Source organism: Macaca fascicularis, chromosome 6 (assembly GCF_037993035.2).
Source record: "Macaca fascicularis isolate 582-1 chromosome 6, T2T-MFA8v1.1".
NCBI lineage: Eukaryota > Metazoa > Chordata > Mammalia > Primates > Cercopithecidae > Macaca > Macaca fascicularis.
Window position 1 is genome coordinate 150953237 of NC_088380.1, and position 27910 is coordinate 150981146.

The window sequence follows — 27910 nt, forward strand, 5'->3', positions numbered from 1 at the left end:
GTCATCACTGTGAAGATAGAACATAAAGGCTAAGTAAGAAGAAAAAAAGAAAGAAAGGAAAAAAGAAGCCTCACACCAAGAGTATAGGGAAGGACTACCTGAACCCTCCCCATGTGCTCAATCAGTGAAGAATTAGGCTGCTTTTCTCTGAAGATCCAGGTGCTTTGCAGACTATTATTTGAGAAACAATACAGGGTACCCTCAGCGTATCTCACTAATCATACGTGAGCTGGAGGAGGTGGCTGGTAAAAATCATTTAGCCTGGTGCACAGAAAATGAGGAATGTATCTGAAACATATAAAGCAGGGGTTTGGTCCTAAGAAGCCTTTTCTCCCTGAAGACAGAGTTGTTGGCAATATCTTGGGGCATGGTTAGGGCCATGATCTAAAAGTAGAACTGGTCCTAGGCAGATGGTGAAGGGTAACCATTTTCTCTGCATCCTTGTCCCTCCATTTTGGTGCCCATCTCCCTTTTCCCTCAGATGATGCCCAGGTTCCCTCCCCTTGGTCACCTCTGACACGTCAGAGTCCCATGTGACATCCTCAACCAGCCTGTGTAGCTGTCCTACTCTAATCACTTTTCCCCTGATCAAAAGGGATCCAAAGTATGAGTTGATCCCATCCCTCTAGTCTTCCTCTCATCTTGCTGCTGAAGAAAAGAGATTTCAGCCTGAGTTTTCAGTGTTTCCTTAACACTTTAAGATGTCTTTATGATCTGTATGAATTTTTATAAGAGTCTGGAAGTCAAAATGCCTTAACAGAAAGGATGAGGGGTTTTAGTGTTAGAAGCCCCTAGTTTGAGTCCACATTAACTGCAGAATCTTGAGAAGTCTTAATTAGTAGGAACCTCAATTTATTAATTTGACAAATAGAAGAAATAATTATTTATTTCACATAATAAAAAATAAAAATGTCATTATAGTTATATAAAATCCACTAATAAACTATTCAGCATTGAGTAATTGTTGTCAGAGTTATTATTTTCATCATGGTAGAATTCTTGACCAACTAGTGAAAGAAGTATCTTTTTGACATAGAAAAGTGTTGCCTCCATCAAAGTTCTATTATCATATCTTATAGTAGCTACCTGTTCTACTGGTTTTAGACTGGCCTTAATCTGAGACTGAGATTTAAAATACGTACCAACCCTTTGTAATAGTTAATTTCTCTACAGCTTCAGAAGTGGGGCCCCGTTTGCTCTAGGGTGACCTCATGTTCAGATTATCAGTGTAACACTGAGCCCAGTCAGTAAACTTGGCACATGGGGAAAAGATGAGGGATGGAATAAAGGGTGATTGACCTCTCAGATTTATTTTGATGAGAAAGTTGACACCACATTTTTCTAATTAGTGTTCTAGCCTGGCTAGATAAATCAACAACGACTCAACAGTTTTTAAGCACATATACGGGTATGACAACTCTGTAGTTAACTCAAATCCATGTGCTATGTATTATTTTGCTACATAACTCAGAATTCAGGAAGCTACCCATCCAATCAGTCTTTAGCTGTTTTATTTCAGTAACGAGTTTATGCAGAACCTTCCATATCTCTCATAAAACCAGAGCATTCATATAACCAGAAACACCCATGTCAACTTTATATTGTTTTTGCTTTTTTCACATGGGAGTGGTACAAATCAACTCTGTTTTCTCGGAAAGTATCTGTTTGTTATTACTAACACTACACCATTTTCCATCCCTGATAATATGTACAGAATATTGATTCTTCTTGCAGTCAAATTCTTAAGATTTCCAAATTATAAATTGGCCACACTTCTGCAATTTATGTCAACATGAAATCTCTAAGATATTTCCTCATAGATATAAAGCTAAAGTTTGTGGTTAGGTTTCTAATTGGAATCAGAAACTTTTTTATACAGTTTATCTGGGAAGACAGGATGCATAAAGCTCCATGATGAATAGCTCAACTTTAAGAAGGAAACGCTTCATCCTATTATCCTCTCTTCTTTACCCTATAGGTATAGAGTACTTCTTTTTACCAGGAGGTTTTTTTGTTTTCCAAGAAAGAAGAAAGTATCATTACAGGTATGATGACTATTTTGGAGAAATTTAGACCTGTAAAAAGCGATCGAACTTAAGTTTTCCTGGAACGGAATAGATTGATAGAGATATAATTACCAAATCCAGTGCAATACATTGATTTACTCAAAATATATTTTGAGGTTGGTGTCTACATGTGCAGATATTCTTCTGGGCACTAAGGCTACAGTAGCAGACAAAAAAGACAAAAAATTATTGGTTTCTTAAAGCTTACATTCTAGAGCATATCAGGAATCTTAAACTTTGAAATAATTGGTACAAGCTTTGGTGCTTGAGAAAGCCCCAGGAGGTCACAGGCTCCCTGTTGTCGGTGGTGTCCCTAACTCCAGCTTCTGTCTGTGAGCCAGGACAGGCTCTTTCTCCTTTCCCCCAACAGAGGTGCATTAAGGAGTGTGCACACCCCTCACTTTAGAGCAAATGGAAGAGAGGCAAGTGGAGAGTCTCACCCAACTTCCTTCTGCTTCCAGATGGCCCCTTCTCTGTCAAAGTGACAGAGACTCCTCTGTGCTTAGCCAGAATCCGTTCCATATTTAATGGGTCACTTGTTGTGGTATCCAGCATCATATGGTGAAGGGTGGGGGCACATTCAATTTTTGCAACAGTACTTATTTTTACTAGATAACAAAGCATTTTCTTGTTGTGGCAAATATCATATTGGCAGATAATTTGGGGACCAAGAGAAAGTGGAGTGGAAAAGTGAAAGAAGAAAGTTCAACAAAGACTTGAGTGACAGAGTTTCATGTGGGGCAAGACACAACTACTGGGTTCAGTCTTATTAAGCTATGGGATGAAGGCAGGATTAGTTGAACCAGTAGTGGGAGGAGAGAGTTGGGACTGAAGGATGGGTTGACTGTGATGAGTGAGCAGGAAAGCAAGTAATTGCAGCAGTCCAGAAGGTTAGCAGGAGGGTGGAGGAATGTTTCCAGGCAAGACTGCCAAGTTTAGAGAGGGCATTTAAGCACCGAGGTGAAGGCTTGACAGCCTCTGATCTTTAAGAAAGGACTTCCATAAATTGGGAGTGGACTGTCTGCAAATGTCTTGAGTATAGCAGGCATATTTATCCTAGTGTCCTGGGATCATGCCTGATTCTTCTACAATGGGATCACAGAAGCAACCACTGTGCCCAGTATTTGAAATGTGAAAAACGCAAATACGATTCACAGATAGACAGCGAGTCATTACTGTGTCTCATACTATGCCACTTAAAAATTGTACCTCTATAAATAAAAGTAAATAAAATTGTACCACACTTACATGATCTTCTACTTGTAGCTATAAATATCTGATTCACACACCTCCCTAAATGATAGGAATGGGGTATGATTTTGGAGCTTAACCCTTTTATCTAGGTGTATCTAAAAAGGCCCTTATAATTTACTATTCTTTAATTCTTTATATATTTTCTGTCTCCCTCACAACCACCCCCCCAATACAAACTGTAATTTTGCTGGTATTTTGTACAATAGGGATAGAATGAGAATAGTGTACTATTGTTTTTACTTTAACACTAACAATTTGGAAGAAAATATTAATACATAAAGAAAATACATACATGCTTTTTAAATGAAATCAACTGAATGAAAACACAACCTCTCTCTCAGCTCACTAAAATATGTGCTCTTTTTCACCTCTCTGACTTGGTCTATCACTTTGTTCCTTTTCAGTGCCCCTCTCCCCACCAACACACACACACACACACAAACACACACAAACACATGGGGGGTCGGAGGTAGGGAGGACTTAGTCTAAACTAAACTCATTAGGGCCTTATGACAATGCAATTTGAGTATCAGACTTCTCCTGCTTAGTTTTCAGTCAGTTGAGGAAGGTAAATTGCTATAGTCTCAGGTTTACTATTCATTTAGTTAATGCATGATTCAGTGACTTCATTTAACTGGTGAATGTATTTTTGACTGATAAATTTATAGTTGCATCGATCTGGGATTTTGAATTCATTTTGACACATTATCTTTGAGACTACGCCGCAGAACTCTTTTGTTTTTTTCCTGGTGGGTGTAAAAACAAGCAAACAAAACAATAAAAATCCTTCTGTAATGACTATAAAGATGAGTATTTGAAAAGACAGACACTTAAAAATTGTTTTTCCCTCAATATTCTGTCACACCTAGCACTATACAGACTGTTTTTATTCAGAAGTAGTATTTAAATATCTGAAAGGTGGGGGAACACAGAAATGTTTTAAATAAAATATCCATATTGCCATAGATGGAAAATGAAGTTTAAGCTTCAAGTGAGGTAGCTGAGGAAACAAGCTATATTTGAATAAAATACAAATTTGTAATGGAGAAGTGATAATCCCTTAGCTATATGTATTTAAATGTAATGCACACTTATCAAATCTGTGATTGGGTACTTAATCAACTAAAAGTTGTTTCATTTATTTGCTCCCTCCAATGACTGGGGCCAGGTGGCCGTTACATGCCAAATACTTTGCTCTGCTGTCAAGAGAGAAGATGAATAAGCATGGTCTCTGATAAGATGGTCAGGGGCTCACAGTCTAATGTAGAAGCCATTTACAAAGCAATGCTGTAGTGCAAGAGAGATGTGCCCCAGTTGAATGGGAGGTCAGAAGGGTGATGGCCTTTAGGGGCACTGGAGTTAGGAATGGTAGAAATGAAGACAAGCCCTGGGGAAGGTACAACTAAGCTGGTTCTTCATTGACAGGTTGCCCAGGTCAAGGCAGGAGGGGGATGGGAAGAGCATTTTAGGCAGAAAGGACACTGAAGTTAATGAGGTGAGAAACCTAATGTACAAACACTAAGAAGTAATACAGGGAGTGGAGGGAAACCAGATTAAGGAGAGAATCAAATATCAGATCAAGAGCCTCTTCTCTCCTGTTAAGGAGAATAATTTAGTGCCAATGAGATTAAAGTGAAGACTGACAATAACAGGGATACTAATTTTATCCCAAAACATATATGTTGTGATATTGTTATTATTTTGCAAAATGTTTTCATGGACATTCCATTTGCTATAAAGAAACTGGCAAGGTGTAGGTCAATAATCCTGTCAAAATTAGGGATGAGAAAAACAGAGATTTAAAAAATTTGGCCATGGTCATGTAACTTGACAGCACCAGATTAGGCCTGGGATGCTGGTCTTATACCATAACTGGTGCAGACAACTGCCCATTGGTGTAACAAGGGCACATTTGCTCAAGGCCTTCCCTGTTTCCAGAGATCCAGGCCAGCCATTTTCTGACACACAGGGTAGTCAGAAGAATTTCCATTTCATACTTTATGTGCAAATTCATTCTCTTCACATGAGAGAAACAGAATAAAGAAAAATCCTTAAGAAACTAGCAGTCTAGTAACAATCATAAGAACTGGTACAATGAAAAATTTATTTATTTAAGTGGTTATGGGAGGCCAAGCACCAAGCAGAGCACTTTGCATTTATTTCTCGAACAACCTCATAGGCAGGTACTGCTATTGCCCCCATATTACAGGTGAGCAAACTAGGTTCAATAACTCGTTCAGATCACCCACTGAGAAGTAGCAGAGTGTCGTGCGATTTATAGTGAGATTCATCCGACCTTGCAACTGGGTACTCAATTCTACCTGGCAAAACCACCTTTCTTAGGTACTGCCACTTGATTTATACAACACCTGTACTGCACCATATGTGAATTGTTGGTACTTAATAAGCCATATGGAGACTTTCTCAGTTCCAAGATTTCTGTCACAGAGGCTGTTGTTCCATAGATAAAGGAATCTCATCCTAGAATGTTTACTCACTACTCTTTGGTCCTGTTGTTTAGAAAAAAGAAAAGAAAAGCCAAATGTCTTAGACTCTAGTGGAACTCAGTTTACTATGTGCTTACTCATCCAGCTTCAGGTGCTGGGGTCCAATAGAAATCTATTAGACACTCTCAAATAAAAACCTAATGTACAAACCAAAAGAATGATAAAAACCTGAACATACTGAAAACCTGTCAGTTTTTAATGTTTGAGCTTCAGGTTTGCCTCCTGTTCCTAAGAGCGCATCAGAGTACAGGGCTCTCTTCTTGCATTTCAATGTATTTGCAGCTATACTTTCTGCCCCTCTTGTAGAGAACCCACAATCAGGTATTAAGACGTGACAGGATGATGGAAATGAGAAAGTAAAGATGGCACATGGGAAGGCAGTAATTAACCAGAATGCATATTTATCATAGTCTGTCATTGTTTACAAACAATATAATGATTCTTGATTGTAGAATTAAACTCCAGGCTCTAGTTTGCAATGCCAATCAAACAACCCCAGCAGGTGCAGATCAGCAGAAGGACTAACCAAGTAAGTGTTCTGTATAGAGGATGTATAGGAGCTGCAGACAGCCGGAGCATCTTCTGTCAAAAAGTAATCTTTGTTGAAGACTTCTGAACAATCATTTTATTGGGATGGCTAATTTATGAGCCTCACTTTTGTCATCTGTAAAATGGGAATCTGGAAATCTATGTCAGAAAGTCCCAATTCTCCATTCTCACTCCTAGAAGTCACTATCATTTCTTGCCTGAACACCTGTAATGGTAGGCCTCCCTGGCTCAATTCTTGCTCATCTATAATCCAGATAGGAGGTTTCTTTTCTCTTTTCTTTTTTTTATCGGAGTCTTGCTCTGTCACCCAGGCTGGAGTGGAGTGGTGAGATCTTGGCTCACTGCAACCTCTGCCTCCTGGATTCAAGCACTTCTCCTGCCTCAGTCTCCCAAGTAGTTGAGAATACAGGTGTATACCAACACATCCCACTGATTTTTGTATTTTTAGTAGAGACAAGGTTTCACCATGTTGGCCAAGCTGGTCTCAAACTCCTGACCTTAGGTGCTTTGCTCGCCTTAGCCTCCCAAAGTGCTGGGATTACAGGTGTGAGCCACCATGCTTAGCCCTATAATCCATTCTCTAGATAGCAGCCAGAAGAACCTTGTAAAAAAATTGAATCACGCAATTTCCTGGAAAAATAATCATTTTTATTGACCTGGTGAAAAATTCTAACTCCTAACTGTAGCCTTTGAGGCCCTAAATGATTTGGCTCCTGTCTCCCTCTCCAATCTCATCTTTGATCACTCCTTTTTGATCATTCAAGCTATACAGGCCTTCTTTCTTTTCCTTTTTTTTTTTTTTTTGTTGTTGTTGTTGAGACGGAGTCTTGCTCAGTCGCCCAGGCTGGAGTGCAGTGGCGCGATCTCCGCTCACTGCAAGCTCCGCCTCCCAGGTTCATGCCATTCTCCTGCCTCAGCCTCCCAAGTAGCTGTGACTACAGGCACTCGCCGCCACACCCAGCTAATTTTTTGCATTTTTAGTAGAGACGGGTTTCATTGTGTTAGCCAGGATAGTCTCAATCTCCTGACCTCGTGATCCACCTGCCTTGGCCTCCCAAAGTGCTGGGATTACAGGCATGAGCCACCACACCCAGCCACAGGTCTTCTTTCTTTCCCTTGCATATGCTATCTTGTGTTTCTACCACAGGACCTTTGCATCTGGTGTTCCTTTTCCCTGTAAAGACTTCTGTTAAACACATGATCTTCACAGGTTGGCTTCTTTTGGATACTAGTCCCAATCAAAATGTCAATTTCCCTGGCCATGGCATCTGAACACTATCTATTAAACTGCAATCTTCTCGACCAACTCACTCCACCACATACTCTGTTTTATTTTTCTTCATAGCCCTCATCACTACTTGACATTTTATGTTTTTGAGGCAGAGTCTGACGTCACCCAAGCTGGAGTGCAGTGGCACAATCTCAACTCACTGAAGCCTCTGCCTCCTGGGTTCAAGTGATTCTTGTGCCTCAGCCTTCTGAGTAGCTGGGATTGCAGGCATACGCCACCACACCCAGCTAATTTTTGTATATTTAGTAGAGATTGGGTTTCTCCATGTTGGCCAGGCTAGTCTAAAACTCCTGACCTGAGGTGGTCCACTCTCCTTGGCCTCCCAGAGTCTTGTGATAACAGGCATGAGTCATTGCACCAGGCCCATCTTTCTTACTAGAATGTAAAATCCCTGTGGCCAGCTGTGTAACCATTGCCTAGAGAGTGTCTGGCAGAGATCAATCAAATGTTAGTTTAGTGCTTAGTGAATGAATGTGAAGATCAAATGGAGTGCAATTAATAAAAATGGTCTATAATCTAGTAAGCATTATTATACAAATACTAGATACCATGATTTCTCTTCTTCTGTTAAGCCATGGCTCTTCTCAAATCTTTGTCAGAATGAAAAGAACATAATCTTCAGCCAGGAACTCTCTTTCAAGTGGGATCTTACCTTCCAGGAACTTAAATAACTTATAGTGTAATGAAAGTCAAGATTAGCACAAGAGTAGAATTAAATTTCTTACAAAAAAATGTAAGATACTGTGCATTTATTTTGCTAAGGTCAGTTTTCTGTTTTGCACCAGGCTGTGCTGCATAATTGTGTGGATGCATGCATGTCACAAAGAATTATTGAACAAAGGGATCTTTATGGAATTACAGGAGAAGCATGGAAAAAGGGAATTTCAAATAGTGTTTACAAGAAGAGAGACCAAGACTGATGGCCTTGGATGTTCTACAGGCCCGCAATTCCAAAATTGGACTCATCACCTTTATCCTCTTCCCATACCCCCACTCCCCAGCCTCTTTCCCTTCCCAGATCTCCTACCTGAGAGAATGAAAGCACCATGCACCCACCAGCTGCCCAAGCTAGACATCTCTGGGACCACTCTGCACACTTCTCTCCTCTCCTCACTGATATCTGTAACTTCTACCTCCTGAATGCTGTGGAATCTGGCTTCTTCTTTCCATTTTCAGTACCAGTACCTTGGCTATTGATTCCTCTCACCTGGACTGTTTTAACAATATCCTAACTGGTCCTTGAGTCCTCTGTCCTTTCTTATAGCAATTCATTCTCCACTCTTTCTAGACACACTAATGATCTGGTCACTCTGCTGTGGCTCCTCATGTCCTCTTTAACAGGGAGACAAGACTCCATGTCTCACCTTGGCCACCCTCACACTCACTCTTTAGCCACCAGTCAACTACTGTTAACTCCCCAAAGGCAGTATGTTTTCTTTCACCCCTGGCCACGGAACACACTATTTTGAATGTCTCATACAATATTTATGGGTCTTTTTTCCCTTGACTCACCTTTATTTAATTATCACTTTTGTCTAAAGCCAGATGCCGCTTCCTCCAGAAAGACTGCCAGAACTTCCCCCGCTCTCCAGAGTCACACTGGGTGCCCTAGTTTTGCAGCCTTAAGAATGATACTTTGTTTTCTTATAATACTATTCTGGTGTTTCATCATTTGTTTTCCAGATTTGCTTGGGAATTGATTCCATTGTCATGGCCTACCCTGGCATTTTTCATTTTACCTTTTTTTCTCTGTCTTTTCTCTTCCATTACTAACTCCTTCTTTGCTTCCTTTACTGTCTCACATTTGCTCTCCTAATTGTTGTTATGGTACTAGTATTTGTAGTTGCATTTCTTTGTCTTCAGGTTTTCATTGCCCTCACTGCCGTCACTCTCCTCACTTCCTTTGTCTCTACATCAGTCTGTGACTCCCATCACTTTGGGCCACATTCATCAATATTACAGTTTTTAAACTGAATGATTTAATATTTGCCAGCTAATCAATCTGAAGAAGATTTTGCACCACCTTTGAATTTTCAACTAAAAATTTTACCATCTCTTTCAGGAATTCTCATTGCCATTAGAGTCATCATGATTTGATGAGAAAGAGAAAATTTTCTCCCTGGTTAGGAAGGGAGAGAAGAAGGGAGAAAAGTCCAGCCACCAGACCTATTATTATCATTTTTGTTTAGAATCATTCTCTTTTGGTTTCTTAAAAAACAAAAGTCCTTTTCATTAATTTTTCCAAATGTTAGCAAATAAGAGTATATTACCCAGTGACAATTACATCAATGCAGATAGAAGAATATATTTTTAAAAAAACCAAAAAAACAGAGACATCTCCCAGTCTGGCTTCCAACGGTTACCACAATGACCATACTATTTATGTTCCACGCCCTCTGGTCTTGAAGTTCTTAGTGCGAATTTACGTTGTGGCACACCCTTGCTTTCACTGGTCACTGACTATGTCTGTCAACACCTGAAAGCCTGTGTTAAGTGAATAAACCATGGAGATAATAGTGGATTCCATACTTGATGGGTGTTTTTCCCAATCAGAGGGAATCAAGCAATCTTGTGATGTTATGCATTTGTGTGAAATTAATGTGATTTAACAATCAAAGGCAAATCATATATAAAGGAATAGCAATCAACTGTTATCACAATGCACAATTTATCCCCTCTTTTAAAAATTGTACTGCTCTTAGAGTCACTGCAGGTCAAATATGGCAATCTTTGTCCATGAGCCAAAAGGAGGAGACTTTTATATTATGGACTTGTGCATCAGTGGTGTTTTCCTAAATATTATCAATCTATGCAAATGGGATTAATTCTTTGGCAGAAAGCCCATGATGAAGGTACAAAATAGAGATATTAGTTAAGTGATATGAAGGTGGGTTTTGAGTAGACTATTGAAAGACAAGCAGAGGAAGCAAGGTATTATTTATATAGTTATCTCTATTGAATTTGCCTTTTATTGTAAGTGTTTACATACTGTGGTTAATATTAAATATGCCAATGTAGGTATCAAAAGCAATCAATTATCTTCTAAAAACTTATCATTCAATGGGCATTGAATATTTTCTAGGCACTGTGGTCATGCTGTGGACAAATCATATCATTCAATTCTCACTCTGCTATTAGAGAAGCATTGTTATTTCCAACATTTTTTAATGAAGAAGCTGCAAGTTACCAGCAGAGCTGATTCCTATTTCTTTGATTCAAAGCCCAAGCTCTGAGCCACTCACTGGGCTTTAGTGTCTGCTTCTCTGTGGAAATTCTGGGGTCACACTGACAGAGTCTTCATCACAGCTCCACTTCTGAAAGATTTGGGTTAGTTGCTGACCTCCCTGTGCCTATTAGCTTTTCTGAAAACTATGCATGACAAGAGAGTCTGATTCATAGGAACATTATAAATCTCAAATAAGCTTCTATAAGGAAAGTGCTTAGAACTCAACTGACATGTAGTAAACATTCAATATAAAGATGTCTATTATTTTTACATAATACCAACATAGGATCTGCCTATATGGGAAAAACATTTAGTTAGCTCAATCTTTGCTCCATTTAAAAATCCTAATTAAAGGAATAATGACTTCTTATTAGCTAGTCAGCAGAGATACATGTTCAGGCAGAGCTGCTAAATTTTGTCAGTCTTTCTATTCTGTTATCATGTGAAGATAGTGTGGTGAAAACGAGGCGTTCTTTCCATTTCGTGAAAAGTGAAATGACAACTCAATTTCCTTCATCTACTTTCACCGGGTTCTTTTGGAAGTTATTGTGAATATAATGGCTGGGTCTTTGCCCAATACATTCCTGTCAGAAAGGCACCATTTTTCTGGAGCACTACAACATAAGTGATGGAACAGGCACTAATCTTGAAGTTGGATCTACCAAAAATTAAATCCTACTTTGGCCTTTTACTAGTTTTCTGAGCCATGAGAAAATTAGTAAAATTGTATGAAATGAAGTTTCCTCATCAATAAAATAGGAATATTTATTTGAAAGCAGCGGTTCTTAGCTAGAGGCAATTTTACCCCTAGGGGACAGTTGGCAATATCTGGAGACATTTTTAGTAGCCTCAACTGAGGAGGGGAGGTGCTAATGGCAATAAATTGATAGAGGCCACAGATGCCGCCTTACATCCTACGTTGCACAGGGTGGTCCCCATAAGGAACGGTTCTGCCCAAATGTCAATAGCGCCCTGACTTAGAGTGTTGTTAGAATAAGATAAAATGTAAAGCACTTACTATCACACATGACATGTGATAGGTGCTCACGTTCATTAATCCAGCAAGTTCTTCTTCCTCTTCTTCTTCATCTCCCCTTCCCCTTCTCCTCCTCCTCCTCCTCTTCCTCCTCCTCCTCCTCCTCCTCCTTCTTTCTGCCACTTGCTAGGCATTGATCACTAATGTGAGTTTCTAGGTTTCCCTCTCTGTTGGGCCCAAGTACTGTGATAAACTAATTCACACTGAGATGTCTGAGATTTATTCTTCTCCCAAAAATATATGCAGTTTAAAAAGAAAGTCTTTTAGATCTTGATTATGAGTAAATCCCTGTGATGGAAGGTCAGCCATTCTGGCATCTGGGAACATTTGTTCTTCTCTAGCTACCTATTTGCCCTAGGAGGTAGAGATTAAGCATTGCAATTTTTACCTCCCTTTGCTGATTGCAAGGATTCAGTGAAGCAATACAGGTAAAATGTGTGGCAAAGGATAGGTATTTGATAAATGTAGATCAGTCTTATCATATACATAGTCTCTTTCTCTCTCACTTTCTCTCTCGCCTTTCTGGACATTAGGCATGTGATCGTATTTCAGGAATCTTCTCTCTCCAGAGTACCCTGTCCTGTGTTTATCTTCACTGTAATCAACAATTGACTCTTTTTCAGAGCTTTTTAATTCCTCTTCCCAGATGATAGACTGTCCAGATGTGAAACACTATCCAGCTGATTTTGCTGTATTTACCTTCTGCCCAAGTGGCTTTGCACCTTCCCAGCTGTATATCTGACACCCTTTCTTTCTCCAAGCTGTGTTTCCTCATTGTAAAATGAGGGCCACTTGGGGCCTCTCAGGTCTCTTCGAGGTCTCACACGATTCTCTTTTCAAACCACTGCTGTGGTCATGTGGGTCTGCCAGCACTGAGATTCTGCATGAGCATCCTGATTGGCCTTATCATGGCCATGCTTCTCATGCATTCTACATTTTCTGGTCAACCCTCACTGCTTCCAAGTAGTTTATGACTCATAAATGTTTTAAGATCTTTTCCACCTGTGTTTCTCACAAAATTCACAGGGTTCTGTAGCTCTTGAACAATTGCTCTGAATTTAACTTTTTTTTTTTAACCAGGAGGATTAATAGAAGTTTAAGTTTGCATTTGCCAATAAACCATAGATTATTGTAGATTTGTTACTCTTGTCACCCAGGCTGGAATGCAATGGTGCGATCTCTGGTCACTTCAACCTCCACCTCCCAGGTTCAAGTGATTCTCCAGCTTCAGCCTCCCAAGTAGATGGGATTACAGGTGTCCGCCACCATGCCTGGCTAATTTTTGTATTTTTGGTGGAAACGGGGTTTCACTACATTGGTCAGACTGGTCTCGAACTCCCAGCCTCAGGTGATCCTCCTGCCTCAGCCTCCCAAAGTGCTGGGATTCAGGCATGAGCCAGCCTGCCCGGCCATATATTTTTTCCCTTTTGGAGGAGATATCACATACTGGTTGGTTGTTGAGTATTCATTAAGCAATATTAGCAAATATTATATCTTAATTCACTAGCAAGGGTTTTTTTTTTTTTTTTTTTCATGAACTAATTAAGTGCACACTTCACACACTGGTGATTGCTACCAAGGCAGCCCTGGTAGAACTGAGAAATGGTGGAAGGATGCAAAATGTCCCACACATCAGGAAGAGAACCACTGACACTGTATCCTTCAGGTAGTCCTTTTCATTATTTTCAATGGGCAGAGGGAAGGGAACTTACATTTTATATGTAAATATAATGATAAAAGACATAAGAAAGCCTGAGCTTTTAAGTTGTTCAAATAGCTGGTTACTTTTAGAAGTTATTGAAGGGCTGGAATCACTGGGGCAGTCATGTTTAACATCAATATTTAAACTCTTTCACTCTGTTAATACTTTTAAATATCTCTCATAGAAAATTTTCATGTTTGGATATTGTGTGCACTAAATAAAAAGCAGATGCTTTGTATTTAAAAAGATCTGAGTTTTAATTCTCACCACTTGTCAACTTTATAACTTTGGATCAGATAATTAACCACTTTTAGCTACAGTTTCTTCTTCCATGAAAAGAAAAGAATAGCATCCTAATTGACTAATGAGATTATTACTAATTCACCATTCACTAACAGGATTATTGTGAAGATAAAATTATGTAAAGTGCTGAACACAATAAAAAGACACAGGGAGTTCTCAATAAATAATATCTATTATTAGAATTTCACCAAGTTTCTGGTTTGGAAGAGTTAACTGTTACCTTATTCACTTTTGGAATCGCAATGCACAATAGGTAGCAAGGGAGCTACAGTACATCTTTTGAGGTGTTAAGTCAAATATGTTGAGACTGGTATAGCAAAGCGGTTACCATTCCAGAGAAGAAACAGGTTACCTACAAAGTAGCTTAGCAATAGTAATAGTGCCTGTCCCCTAAAGCATTGACCAGTATTAGTGCTAGACTTGCATAGGTGCTCAGAGGATAAAAAGGGTACGTTAAACAGATAGTAAGTGCGTTTACATGAATTTAATGTAGTGTTCAGGACTCTGGTTATAACATAAAATTTACTCCCACTAGATTAAACCAAAAGATAAAATCATAAACCTAGGGATTGGGCCCATTTAAATACTGCTAGATGTAGGTCTCTGTCTCTTCACTATTTCCCAGCTTTGCCTGTCTCACTTGGCTTCTTTCTGACTGAAAGTCCTCCCATTAGGTATGGAAGATGGCAATTGGGCTCACATACCCCTCACTTGGCAACCTCTCAAATCATAGGGCACATTTGACCCACCGTATTTCACCAGAACAGTCCCAATGAGAACTTGGATTCACCCGTCCTGAGTCTCATGCACTTACCTGAACCACCCACTATGGTCAGGGGGTGGGGAGTACTCTGTTCAAATGTGGGGGGTCGTGTGTGCCCCTCTGAGAAGTACCACCACCATGGTTGACAGTCGTTTAAGGGCAATGTGAAATAGGGAAAGGGAAAGAAGGAGGCTTTTACTGGAAGAATGGAACACACAAACTCTGTAGTTAATACATATACATTTCATTTTAAGAGACAAAAGATGCCGAGATATTGATTGCGAGGAGCTGCAGGCTTTGAGAGACTTGTTCCAATTTACAAAAAATATCAGTGAAAAGAAAAATGAAAAAGGAAGTCTCTAGGATGAAGAGGACCAAGTAGGAAAAGGGGTCAGGATGAGCTGCAGAACCTAAAGTAGGCAAACAAATATGTTTTGGGCAGAAGTAATCAAGTGTGATCTTAGTCCAAAACAGCTGAGACTAAGATGAGGAAATAAAATGAGGAAGAAAGCAAGAAAAACACAAAAATGACTTGGAAAGTGGAATACATGTGTCATCAAGGAACACTTAAAAGAGCAAGGCAGTTCTACAAATCATTGCATTGCTCTAAAATCTAACATTGGAAGCTCCGGAGCTGAGAGGGTATGCCTGATCATTATCAAATAGGGAAATTATATAAATAGGAACCATGGGCTAAATGGTTAAGGAAGTTAATTTTTTACCTAATCGTTCAATGCTTTAGGGATGTTTATACTAATAAATTACTGAGTGATGGTCAATTTATATATACACACATATATAATATATATATATAATATATATACACATGTTATATATAATGTATATTATATATATATAACTATATATATATAAAATAAATGTAAAACACTTTTAAAGTTCTTGATAGGCCTGTAGATTTTGCCATTTTCCTCTCTGGGTCAGCATGTTTTTGTCATATGTACATTGACTGTCTAGCAACATGCCTAAATATTTTCCATTCTAATGTCTTTTGCATGTCAGAATTTTCAATCCATTTTTCTTTTTGGGTGAAAGGTTTACTCTATCACACACACATTCACACATTCTAAACTAAACTTTGCTTTCTGTACATAACAGGCTTCCTCCCCCATTCATTTATCATGCAGCTATTCAATGAGCATCTGCTACTAGACGCCCTGGCATGCTGATCTGTGTTTGCCCTGGAGCATGGTCTGGAATTCAGAAGGAAACAAGCACATCCCTTATAGTCTAGTGCAGAAAACAGACATTAAGCCAATAAACCTAGAAACCCACCCATGTTTATACATTATGGTGCTGTGAAAGCAACGGGCAGGAGGTTGAGGCTAGCTTGAAAGTAGAAGGATGCGTGGCTGGTAAAGGGAAGATCACACACAAAACCTTGAAGTATAAAAAATGGCTGGCAGGGCAGGAGCTGAACTGAGGTGAATTTTTTTTTTTTTTTTAATTTTCATTTCCTAGCTTGTGCAGTAGAGCACACATTCCTGCAGGTCAAGAGTGTCTTTCATTTCTTTTGCATCCCTCGCAGGGAGTGTCCTCGTTATTAAGGTGTTGTCTCTCAGTGCAAAACACATCCCTTTATACTCTATTTGTGATGCCAGGACTGGGATTTGGGTTAACCACACAGGCTAACTACACTTTTCCTTTGCCTAGCTGGCTTTCTGTTAGGCTCTGTCAATAGGGGTGCTAGAAGTAGACACTAAAACATGGGAAGAATTCCTTGCTTGCTCCTATCAGCGTCAACTCAGCTTTTGTTTACTCCAAAACCAGTTGGTTCCAGTTTCCCTTTTTTCCCCTCTATAATCCCCAGAGCCAGGCTGATTCAAAGACACCAGCACCAGCAGGCCACATGCCCTCTTCAGATGTCTGGGTCCAACCTCCACACAATGCCTCCTCTAAGATTTAAGGTTCTAATAACTGCATCTTCTTTTACTTGTCTCCTTAGACTTAAGGATGGTAACCACCTTGTGTAGCCACTATCTTTGTCTCTTTACTGCTACCTGTTTGCATTTTCACTTCTCCCATATCTGTCTAACCAATACTTATGTTAAATCTCCCTGTTCAGGTAACTGGTGGGGTGCCTGTGTTCCTGACTGACTCTGATGGATGCATGGATAGTTTAACTGTCTGTTCTTGTCCATACTAACCATCTCTCAGTAGAAGCTCCCACTGGGCCCCTCCAAGGCCAACTGTTCATGAGTAAAAAAGGTCAACTGCAAGCAAGAAGCGATGATTGTCAAGCTTGAAGACAAACTTTTTTCAGAAGCTCTCATAGCCTGCCTATTCCCGATCTCTCAGTATGCAATATCTTTTTCAAGGTTAGCAGAATTATAAAAACATCAATTTGGCCATTATTGACTTTTCAACTGGGATACCAAGAAAACCTTTCAGCAGCCTCGATAAATTAAATCTGGCCACCTAGCTCCCAGACTTGCAGGCTCCTACATCATTGACAGAGAAGACAGGGAAAAGCAGTTTTCCCAGCTGTTGCAGTAAATGATGTGCATTGTGCTCACAGCCATTAGCAGGTGGAAAATTTGAAGTGTGGGTACATTGCAGAGCTGCCTCTTTTAAAAATGCATAAGCACTTTGTGAGTTTGCTAAGTCATGTTTCACTCAGCTCAGTTTGAATTTTTCATAGAGGAGAAATATTCTGTAGTCTTTCCTCTTTAAGTTCTTCTTTATCAGTAAGAACTGACACAGTGAGGTCTATAGTGGAAGGGGGCCAAGTCTAATCATACCATTTGCTTGATTAGTCCTCAGTTTTTCTAAGTTGTAAAATGCTTGAAGATTTAGGGCTTTAAGGACTTAATATAACTGAGTTTCCTGCCTCTCCCTGTTTAATCCAAAATGCAAATTCTTTCCCATTCTGGATTTGAGTTTATTTGATGTGTTTTCAAGTAAATTTTTATCCTGAAGAGCTCATCCATTTGTGAAATTTTAAGCATTGCACTGTAAAGACTCCTTTTTCTCCAAAAACATCCCCTGTTCACACACCATGTGCCACACACAGTATGTGCTTGTGGTCACTCATTGGTCACACCATTCCTATGCTGAGGCAGACATTACTAAGTACTGAATACACATTTTCCTGATGCATCCAGCTGTAACATCAGTGTCATTACTAATGTGATATTCCAGCTAGACCTAAGAATTAGTTGTGTGGTGTACTGATGGAAGCATTATAATTATACAGCAAGCCCTTGATTTGTTTCCTTCATATGGAATAGTGTCAGGATTGTAGTAGAACAAAGATGTATAACTGAATGGAATACTTAGTGTGCCCCAAATTATGAAACATCTTTTACATTAGCTACCTCATTTAATTTTCTTCAAAGCCCTGTGAAGAGAATACTATTAACAGCCTTATTCTTCAGATGAGTAAACTGAGGCTCAGAGAGTTGAACTAATTTATGTAAGGTCTCATAGGTGACAAATTGTGAAGCCTGACTCTGGCGCCTGAGACCTGCACTGCCATGTTATCAACTTGATACAATTCAACATATGTGTTCAGCTCATTCATTGATTATTCATCAAACATTTATCAAGCCACTCTTATGCAGCAGGCACCAAAAATCATATTCAACAAATTCAGCAATGACTTATTAAAAAACAAGGTAGAGCTATTAGGTTCTCTGACCAGCAACTAGATAATAACTCCCCAAACAGGCAATAGATTTCCTGCTTTTTTAATATCAATAAATCAGACTTTTCTTGGAATGAAATGGTTTTCTTCCCACATCTGGCTAATCAATTGTAACCTATTTTCTCCCCAAATGGAGAGAATTATTCCAGCCAGTATTGAAACCTCAGCAAATTGGAAGCAAAATACGTTGCAATTTGAAGTACCAAGGTATTTATGAGATCGTTATTTGCTATAATTGGGGGGATTCTAGAATACTTTGTGTTACAGAACTGACCTTTCATAGATCTTTCCATACTTTCCAAGACTTGTAAGCACATCACAGTGGTTCTGCAAGGTCAAAGGGTCTGGAGCTTACATGTGTCATTTCTGTGTTCTGATTTAAAACCTCTTTGCTTGTCATTAGGTTCTTGGGAAGAGGGTAGTCAGGCAGACAGTGCTCCTAGAAAAGATATGGGGTGGTCATCTTCTCACGTTTGATTATTTTTCAAACTTCACAACGACTCTTCATGTAGGACTACCTTTGGGCTGTAGTACTATTAATCCTATAATATTGGATGAGCTGGATGGGGCCCTTCTGATCCTATCTTTCTTTTTTGGTTTAATATAATATATAGACTTCAGAAGCCATCTCATAAATTATCTTGCCAAAATAAATGGCAAGTAAAACAGTCAAATGTTCTCATAAAATCTTGAAACACGGCAGCATGACAACCTCCATGAGAATTAAGTTGCTCAATTTCCCTTTGATAGTGATAGTGCCCAGAGTAAGTGGAAAGCAATACTTCTGTTTGGTAGCTGGAGGATCCCACATGACATTTAAATACATGATCATCCCAGCAGTTCAGGGAGGAAATAACTGCACCATTGCCAGGTTCCTGGCTTGGCACATAGTGAGGGCTTCATGCAATTTTCCACATGAATATACAGAAATCCTTCACATGATGGTGTTTGTGTTGTTAAAATAACTTTGGGAAGACTGGGTGCGGTGGCTCACACCTATAATTCTAGCACTTTGGTAGGCCGAGGCAGGCAGATCACTTGAGGTCAGGAGTTCAAGACACACCTGGCCATGGTGAAACCCCCTCTCTACTGAACATACCAAAAAATTAGCTGGGCGTGGTGGCAGTTGCCTGTAGTCCCTGCTACTCAAGAGGCTGAGGTGGGAGAATTGCTTGAACCTAGGAGGTGGAGGTTGCAGTGAACTGAGATCGTAGCAGCACTGCACTCCAACCTGGGCGATAGAGCAAGACTCTGTCTCAAAACAACAACAACAACAACAACAAAACCCAAACAAAAACTTTTGTAGAAGTCTCAAGTTTTCTTCTGGGTCCATTGAATGAAATGACTTAACCATGGGGAAGGTGATTGACTCTTGGACAAAAAGACACAGCAATTGCTTCTCTACTGGTTCAGCAGGGTTTATGGCCAAAATATTTTGTAATCTTGCTTTAAGGTAATAGGTGTTTCCCAGCATATATTTCTTCTCTTCTTCCTTTCTGTATTTCCCCTCTCCCTCTTCTTTCTTTTTGTAAAAGCTAAATTCAATTTCTGCACTTTTTCAAAAAGGTTTAAAACCAGATTGTCTCTGGTTTGATGTGATTACTTTTCTTCAGTGCAATTCATTGGAACCATTTCTCAGTTAAGTCATTTTGGCATAGGGGTTGCCGAGTTTGGGGAAGCAGAAGCAGATTCTGCCTAGTGAAGGTAAAAAATGATGCCCTCAAAATGTATGCTGGCAGACAGAAATCATTTTCTATTACTGATATTTTCAGTCACCAGCTGGTATATGTTGAACAGTTTCTGTATTGCATGGAAAATGTATAATAGCATGAGATAACTAGAACAATACTGCTATTGTGATTCCTTTTGGCTAATTGGATTGTTGCATTTAGTTTAACAGCTTTAAAAACACAATGATTACTCAGTCACATTTTAGAAAGTGACTTGAAAGAGTGGGTATAATTTAGGAATACTTCTGGAGTTGTGATTTATAGAAACTTTTGTTTTACTTTCTCTTTAAAAATTGTATGGAGATAAGTAGGTATATGTTTAAATCATTTAGTGTGTAAAGAACAGGCATTATCCAAGAAGATAGGACATAACTTTCCTAATAGTTTTCATTCTAAGTTTTCTCTACTTTGACTATGTTAGAAATGGCAATAAAGTAAGATCCTACATAATGTGACCTATGATTCATGAGAATAAGATATGGTGTAAACCTAAATGGGGTCTCCTTTAAAACTATATAAAGGTACTACATTATCCTTGTCCTCAACATCATAAAGGAATTTGTTCTCTTTATTTTTATGGATTAAGTACAAAGAATTGTAGAAGTGCCCAGCATGTAATACATGATCAGTAAATAGTATTAAGTTTATGACTCCAGGAAGACTGTGGCTGTTCAGAGGGTGGAAGTGGGGGGCAGTGACTTATTTTTAGGAAGTTGCTTTGTGCCATGATTGTGTGTTTTTTTTTTTTTTTTTTTTTTTCTGGTTCATGGAGCCACTGTGCATCTGCAGCATTGCTCTGCCTTCAAATTGCTAAATGCAGTATTATGAGTCAAGACTCAGAGGAATGGGAGAAGAGGGACTCACATTGGCTGAAAAAATGACACAGAATATAGTTTATCATATAAATGAAAAGCTCACTGGCAAGACTAGCTTCAGGTGTGGCTAGATCCAGATACTTAAAAGTTATAATATGGCCTTTTATTGAATTTCTACATTGTTCCTTGGCGTATTTGCTCTATTACAACAATGGATACTTCACTATGCTCATATTAAGGAGCTCATGGCCTAGTAGCTAATATGATATATAACAAAATGTAATATGTGCTATAATAGAGGAACTTACAAAGTAGAACTATAATTCAGAGAGGAGAAAAAAGCAAATACGTCTGAGGAGAGGTTAACAAGAAATTCAGAGAAGTTATAACCTGCAAATTGTTTTGAAGTAGAAGCAAAGATTTTACTAACAAGGATACTGAATAAAATGGTTAATTGGTATGGTTATGGCCCTTGGAAGGTCTGTATTCAAATCTCAGCTCTGCCACTTTCAAATTGTACAAACTCTGGCAAGTTTCTTAAACTCTTGGGGTCTTAGTTTCCTTGTATGGAGACTGAAATTGAAACTACTGAGTTAACAGAGTTTTCGTTAAGGACCAAGGAGCTGAGGGATACCCAGATAGGGACAGGCACAGAGTCAGTCCCCCTTCTCTGGTTACTGTCATTCTGTTTTGATAGCGTCCTCCTGTTGTACCTGACTGCTGTCACTTGGAGCTTTTCATCAGCTATGGGAAATCGGCTAGCTTTTATTGAGAGTTTACTGTGAGAGAGATACTGCATTAAGAATTTTGACTTATCTAACTCCTTCCTGTAACTCCAGATAGCAGGAAAGTTATTACCCTTAAACCACAGATGAGGAAAGTGACTCTGAAAATCTAAGGAATGTGCCGAGGTGACAAGCTTAATAAATGATGTTAGCTGGGTATTTCTGACTCCCGTGCTCATGGGCTCAAGCATTATACTATATTTCCTCTTATATAGCATGCCATCATTAATTTCCTCCCCTCATGGACTTGGCTTTTGGCTCCTGTTGCAGCCCACCCTGGGTACCACCCCACTTTTTCTAAAAGCATGGTTCCATGGTGCTTCTCTTATGTGTGTTTGTGTGTATGTCCAAGTGCTATGCTGCTACTCCAACTGACCTGGCTGGCAATAATCCTTTGGGTCCTGTGCTTTCTTTTCAGGTGAGCCTTCCAGATGGTCACCCTCACACTGCGATTGCTGCTGCAAGAATGGCAAAGGTGACAAAGAAGGGGAGAGTGGCACGTCTTGCAATGACCTCTCCACATCCAGCTGCGACAGCCAGTCTGAGGCCAGCTCTCCCCAGGAGACGGTCATCTGTGGTCCCGTGACACGCCAGACCAATATCCAGACTCTGGACCGTCCCATCAAGAAGGGCCCTGTCCAGCTGATCCAACAGTCAGAGATGCGGCGGAAAAGCGACTTACTCCGGACTCTGACTTCAGGCTCCAGGGAATCGAACATGAGCAGCAAAAAAAAAGCTGTTAAAGAAAAGCTGTCAATTGAGGAGGAGCTGGAGAAATGTATCCAGGATTTCCTAAAAATCAAAATTCCAGATCGGTTTCCCGAGAGAAAACATCCTTGGCAATCTGAACTTTTACGGAAGTATCATCTATAAGGGAGGGCTGGGGGTGGGAAGATAAAAAAAAAAAAAAAAAAAAAAAAAAAAAGTCTTCATTTTGAAATTAACCTCCTAAAAGGAATTCATATTTTAAAGGAAAAAATACAACTAATGATGCACATTTCTTAGAACACAATAGTCCATTGATATACTACTGCCTACTTTACCTAGTTCACCTTAACATGTAAATCCACAGGGTAGATTTCTTTCTAGATGTGGAAGTACAAGAAAATCTTTTTTAGTTATTTGTTTGTTTACTTGGTCCCATGTGCTAAGTATCTTATATATAATGAGAGTCAGCTATATAAAAGTAGCTGAGAGGCCTTGGGAATCGTTTATCCCAAACCGGGTTTTTTTCTCTCATCTTCTACCTCCCTCCTTTGAATGAGGGTATGGTAAAAAAAAGATCTGGCCCAATGGCATAAGTTTGGAATTTTAAATTTTGCTTTTTCCTTTTGTTTATGGGGTAGGGGGGGAATGGCAGATTTATATGACTTTTCACTCAAATCTATATGTGCCAGTTTATATTGACTCTGTATGCATGAGTATTTGTGCAACATAAGCACAACTAAGTATGTATATACACACTACGCACACGATGCCAGGGCCTAGACATCCCAAGGGCTGTACTCCTGCTCCCAGCAGCCCTCTCTTAGAACATTTCAGATGGATGAGCTTCTGACTCTTTCTTAAAATTCTTTTGGGAAGATTTCCCAACCTTTCTTCACAACGCTTTCTAACATCAAATGACCCTCATCATCAACAAATTGTATTCCTTATTTTGAAATTAATACCCTCAGGCTCCATTTTACTGCTTTGCTCTTTGTCTGCATTAAGAGAGGATGAGGAGAGCTGGTCAAACATTCTTTGTGTTAAAAAATCAAACATTCGTATTCGCAAAATTTTCTGCTAAATGACCCCACACTCAGCCTTCTCTACCCTGAACTAAATTATCACCTTTCTCTCCATGTTTTCAGAGTTCTTACTGCCCACAGTTTAATGGTGTGGCCTTTCCACGTAATCCACATTAAGTTCTGTGTTCCTGTGTTATGGAACGAAGGACAACACACAGTACTCAAATAAGGGTCCGGCCTTTTGTTTGTTTTAGAGAAAGTTGTATTCCACATACAATCTAATAATTTCTTATAAAAATTTTAAGCTACAAAGCTACATTTTTACTTGCTGGTAGCCTTTTTTGTTTGTCTTTGGGATTCGGGGTTTGGCTGTGCCCATGCTAGGGTTTAGCTGTGTCATTTTTATGATGTTTGTAACAACCCAGCAAGGTAACTGAAGCTCCAAAGTTAAGGTTTCAGATTTCTAAATGAAACAATCTTTTTCAATTACATCCTATCCAGTATAGACACAGCCAAAAAGAAACCGCTAATAGCTATCCATCCATGTAACTCTGTATTTTACTAAGGTACCAATAGCTCTTTCATAGACTTGTGCTACATGAAGGTTGAAAGACCAGTTTTTATTTTCAGCATTCCTCATGCATTTCAGTAGTAACCAAAAATTGATTTGTCAATTATTAATTGTGTGCCAAGCACTCCTAATTTGTTTCATTGCGTGTGTGTGCATGTGTGTATGTGTACCACAGGTAATAAAGGCAATTGGATGATATCGGTAGGAGGAAAACAATGACTAATTTCTTCCTTTTAAAATCTTTCATTGATGCACATTTATTATGTAAGAGGTTCTGTCTTGATTTCTGTTCTTAGTGATGATTAGTATATGAATATTTTTCTGAATTTTTGTAATTCTCGCCTTCACACTTGGATGACAGGCTCAGCTAAGTTTTCCTTGTCCTGAAGGTTTGAATGGAGTTTAAAGTTTTTACATAAGTGAAAAAGAAAGTATATCTTGGGAGTTGAGTTATCAAGAGAATTATAATTTATGAATTTAAGTGATGTTCTTTTCTGTATTAATATATTAGCAGATATTTGATCTTAACTACAACATAGCTTTGTTTGTAAAGCCTACCAGTATGTCTTCATTATTTTCAATGTTTCTTGATAGCACATGAAAATACCATCATCCTAATAACAGAAGATCTTGCAAAGAATCACAGAGCTTAATGGGTCAAGAAGTTGAATTTGGGGAAAATATCCTGAAACTCACTTTGGTCATATGATAATTGTGTTATCACTGGAAGTGCTGTCAAAGACTTTGGTGTCTAACTAAAATGGCCAAAGTTCCAACTTCCTTAAATTTCAGACCTGACTGTAATGGCCTCAAGATAGAGAGATACCCTCATAAGAATTAAAGAATTAAGATGATAGTCAACCCAATATTTCTACTACATTCTTTAAACAGGAAATTAAACACTGCAAAAGGAGTGTTAATGGCAGTGTTCTTCTGACCCCTGACCTGTCATCAGTTTTCTCTGCTCTGACATTCCTTATATACCCAGTGAACAAAGCTAGAATAGAAAACCTGTTTAAAACAATCACAACAGCAGTATTTTTATTTTGGGCCACCTCTCGGCTGGCACCCATCCCATAGTAAAATATTCAAGTAACTAAGACAATAGCATGGCGTTTATTTGTGTGAGTGTTGGTATAGAGATGAACATAGACCTGGCCAGTAAAAGGCTCTGAGGAGGCTTAAAGTACCTAGTTTGAGTGGAGTTATCAAGTGAGGTTCAGGTAGCCTGCAACATTGGAAAAGAGTTCTGGGTAAGTGAGTTATAAGAGTACATGCTCTAGTAACTCTGGTAGTCACTGTGACTCGGGCATGTTTCCCTGAAGTTAAAATAATTTTTAGAACTTTTTGTTTAATTCTGAACAAAAAATGTATGTGGTTTGCTTCTAGAACATTGGTTATGACAAGGGCCATAAATTGCTAATATAAAGAAAGTAGTAATATCAAATGGATACAATGAATGGGGAATCACATGTATGGAGCCCCAACTTAGATTGCCTTCTGGGAAATCCCACTAAAATCCAGTGAGCTTGGGGAGATCATTCTCTAAAGGTATGTGAGTCGTCTAAAGTCAGAAACGTATTTACAAAGTCCTTCTACCCACTATCAAAAATGAACTGATCCACATTCAGCAGGAAAAGGGGAAGACAGGAATATAAAACTAATAGATCATATGGTAGTGTGATTTTCTTTCCCCCGCTAGGAAAAATTGCACTGAAATGCTGTCAAAAAATAATGAAGTGAAGTGGCTTCCAATATATGCACTGATGTTATCCTTTGTATTTATAGGCACAGTTATCTTACTGAAAATGCATGCACGGTGAATTAAAATAAAAGGGGGAACAATGCACAAATAATAAGTTTTCCCTTTGCTCTTTATTCCTTCATAGTTGTATCTATTCCAACCAATTCATTTTGGGGGAACACATTTATTAAAGGGTGCTGACATGGAACTTTTCTCTTTTCAGTTAGCCTTGTTCGATTCAGAGGAACCTTTATCCATAGGCACAGATGTGTTGCTTGTTCTGGGCCCCATTACTTCCTGTGCTTCTGGATTACTTTTGCTTTCCTGGGCTTTAGATTCTTCTCTGAGTATCCTTTGTTGGTGTCAGACAAAACATGCTCCAATGAGACAAAAGGAAGGCATGTATGGTGTTTTGCAAAATTACTTGACACCAGCTCCCACAATGGAAACCAAATTTTGATTCTTATACATTTTCCTTTGTTGCAATTCCAGCCTTCCAACTTTGTATCTACTATAGAGTGGATCTGTGAATTTGAGTGCTGGTATTTTCTGCCACTATATACTATGCCATGGAATTTGACTAGCCTTAGTCTTCTAGATGATCTTTACTAGAATTAATAAGATTCTTTCTGTGAATTTTTAGGAAGAATTCTTTGTCACCTCCACCTGACACACCAATTTTCAAAAGAAAAACGAAGGGAATTCATTTTTCCTTATGGTGACTCTTTGGCAGATAAACATTTTTGCCAATTTGCATGCTGGGTTACGGGTTTAGCATGGGCCATTTCTCTCTTTAATGTCTTGGTATTATTGGCGTCTTGCAATCTTGATGCCCCACATTTTTAATTTATTTATTTTCTTTTATATTGTCAAAATAGCAACTAGAGAAAGAACCAGAGTGAACATTCGGTATCCTGAGTTACAATGGAGTTACATGTCATTTGTATAGAACTGTATAATGATTAATATCTGCAGAGAAATTAGACCAAATGAAACCTGCTGGCATAGGTTTGATTTATATTGCCTTCATCATTCTGGTTTCAGACGAAATGGTTATTGCTCTCTACCACTGCTGAAAGAATAGAGTCTTAAACTTTAATAATCACAGCCTTGTGATGCAAGCACAGAGCTTATTTGTTTGAAATGCCTATTATTCTCATCTTGCTGTATATGTTGGAATGGAGATTCTTTTTCCAGTGATCTCCATTGCAAGCTTTTTAACAGTGTTTTTTAATACTCAGTATGCATAAAATTCATGTGTAGCACTTGTAAAAATGCAGATTCCTTCAACCTATCTTCAAAGAGTCTGATTCGGAAACTTGAAGCAGGGCCAAGAAATTTGTATTTTGAGCTAGTCTCCTTAATAATTTTGATGAAGATTGTCTATAGACCTTATTTTGAAAATTTCTGCTATTTAGGGAATATGCAGAGACCAACAGTTCCTTTACTTCTTAGAAGCATTTCCTCATTTTCTCTTACTTCCTTCCCACTACAAATAAGTCAAAGCACGCATTATTCATTATCTTAAGAGAAAAATCCCAAAGAAAAACATCCTAAGACTAGAGCAGAATAGATTTTCATGAATTCTTTGCCATTTCATCTGCTGTATGTCAACCATAACCCTTTCTCCATATTGTGTGTGTATGTGTATGGGTTTTTTCCCAAAATAAAAGCCTACATTATTATAGTCTTAGCTCTGGGTAGATGGGAGCACATCTCTGAGTGAGATGTATTCTAATGATACCCAACAAGAAATAAAAATAATGATCTTTCCCAAGGAGAGTTGTTTATTTCTAGGACCTTACTTAGTATGAGTAGGAGGAAATTGAAAGTGACCCATAATTTAATGATGTATATGGCCCCAAAGGTGATTCCATTAACTGCACATAAAATATAACCAAAATGAATATGGAATGGTTAGTGAATTCAGCTACATTTTACCAAACAAATCCTGTGCCATTGAACTGCTAAGTTTGTCCAATTTGACTCAATCAGGACTATGAAGCTCTCAGATAATTGAAGATCATGAACCCTGACATTAACTAAAAACTTGAAGCCAAACTCATGTTTGAGAATAAATGCCAAAAAAGAAAAAAGAAAAAAAAAGAAAAGAGAAGAAAAAGAAAGCAAGAAAGAGTGAATTCAAACGGGTTTCAATGATCCAATTGACTCTA

At 38.8% G+C, this 27910-nt stretch overlaps 1 protein-coding gene across 4 annotated transcripts in view; it reads left to right on the forward strand.

Moving 5' to 3' along the window:
* Positions 1-27510, forward strand: part of KCTD16 (potassium channel tetramerization domain containing 16) — a 312730-nt gene extending 285220 nt beyond the window's left edge. For all 4 annotated transcript variants that reach the window (XM_005558119.5, XM_005558120.5, XM_005558123.5 and 1 more), the window contains one exon: positions 22110-27510. In XM_005558119.5, the coding sequence (XP_005558176.1) occupies positions 22110-22564 (455 nt within the window). In that variant the 3' untranslated portion in view covers positions 22565-27510. The remainder of the gene's footprint in view (positions 1-22109) is intronic.
* Positions 27511-27910: the final 400 nt, after the last annotated feature.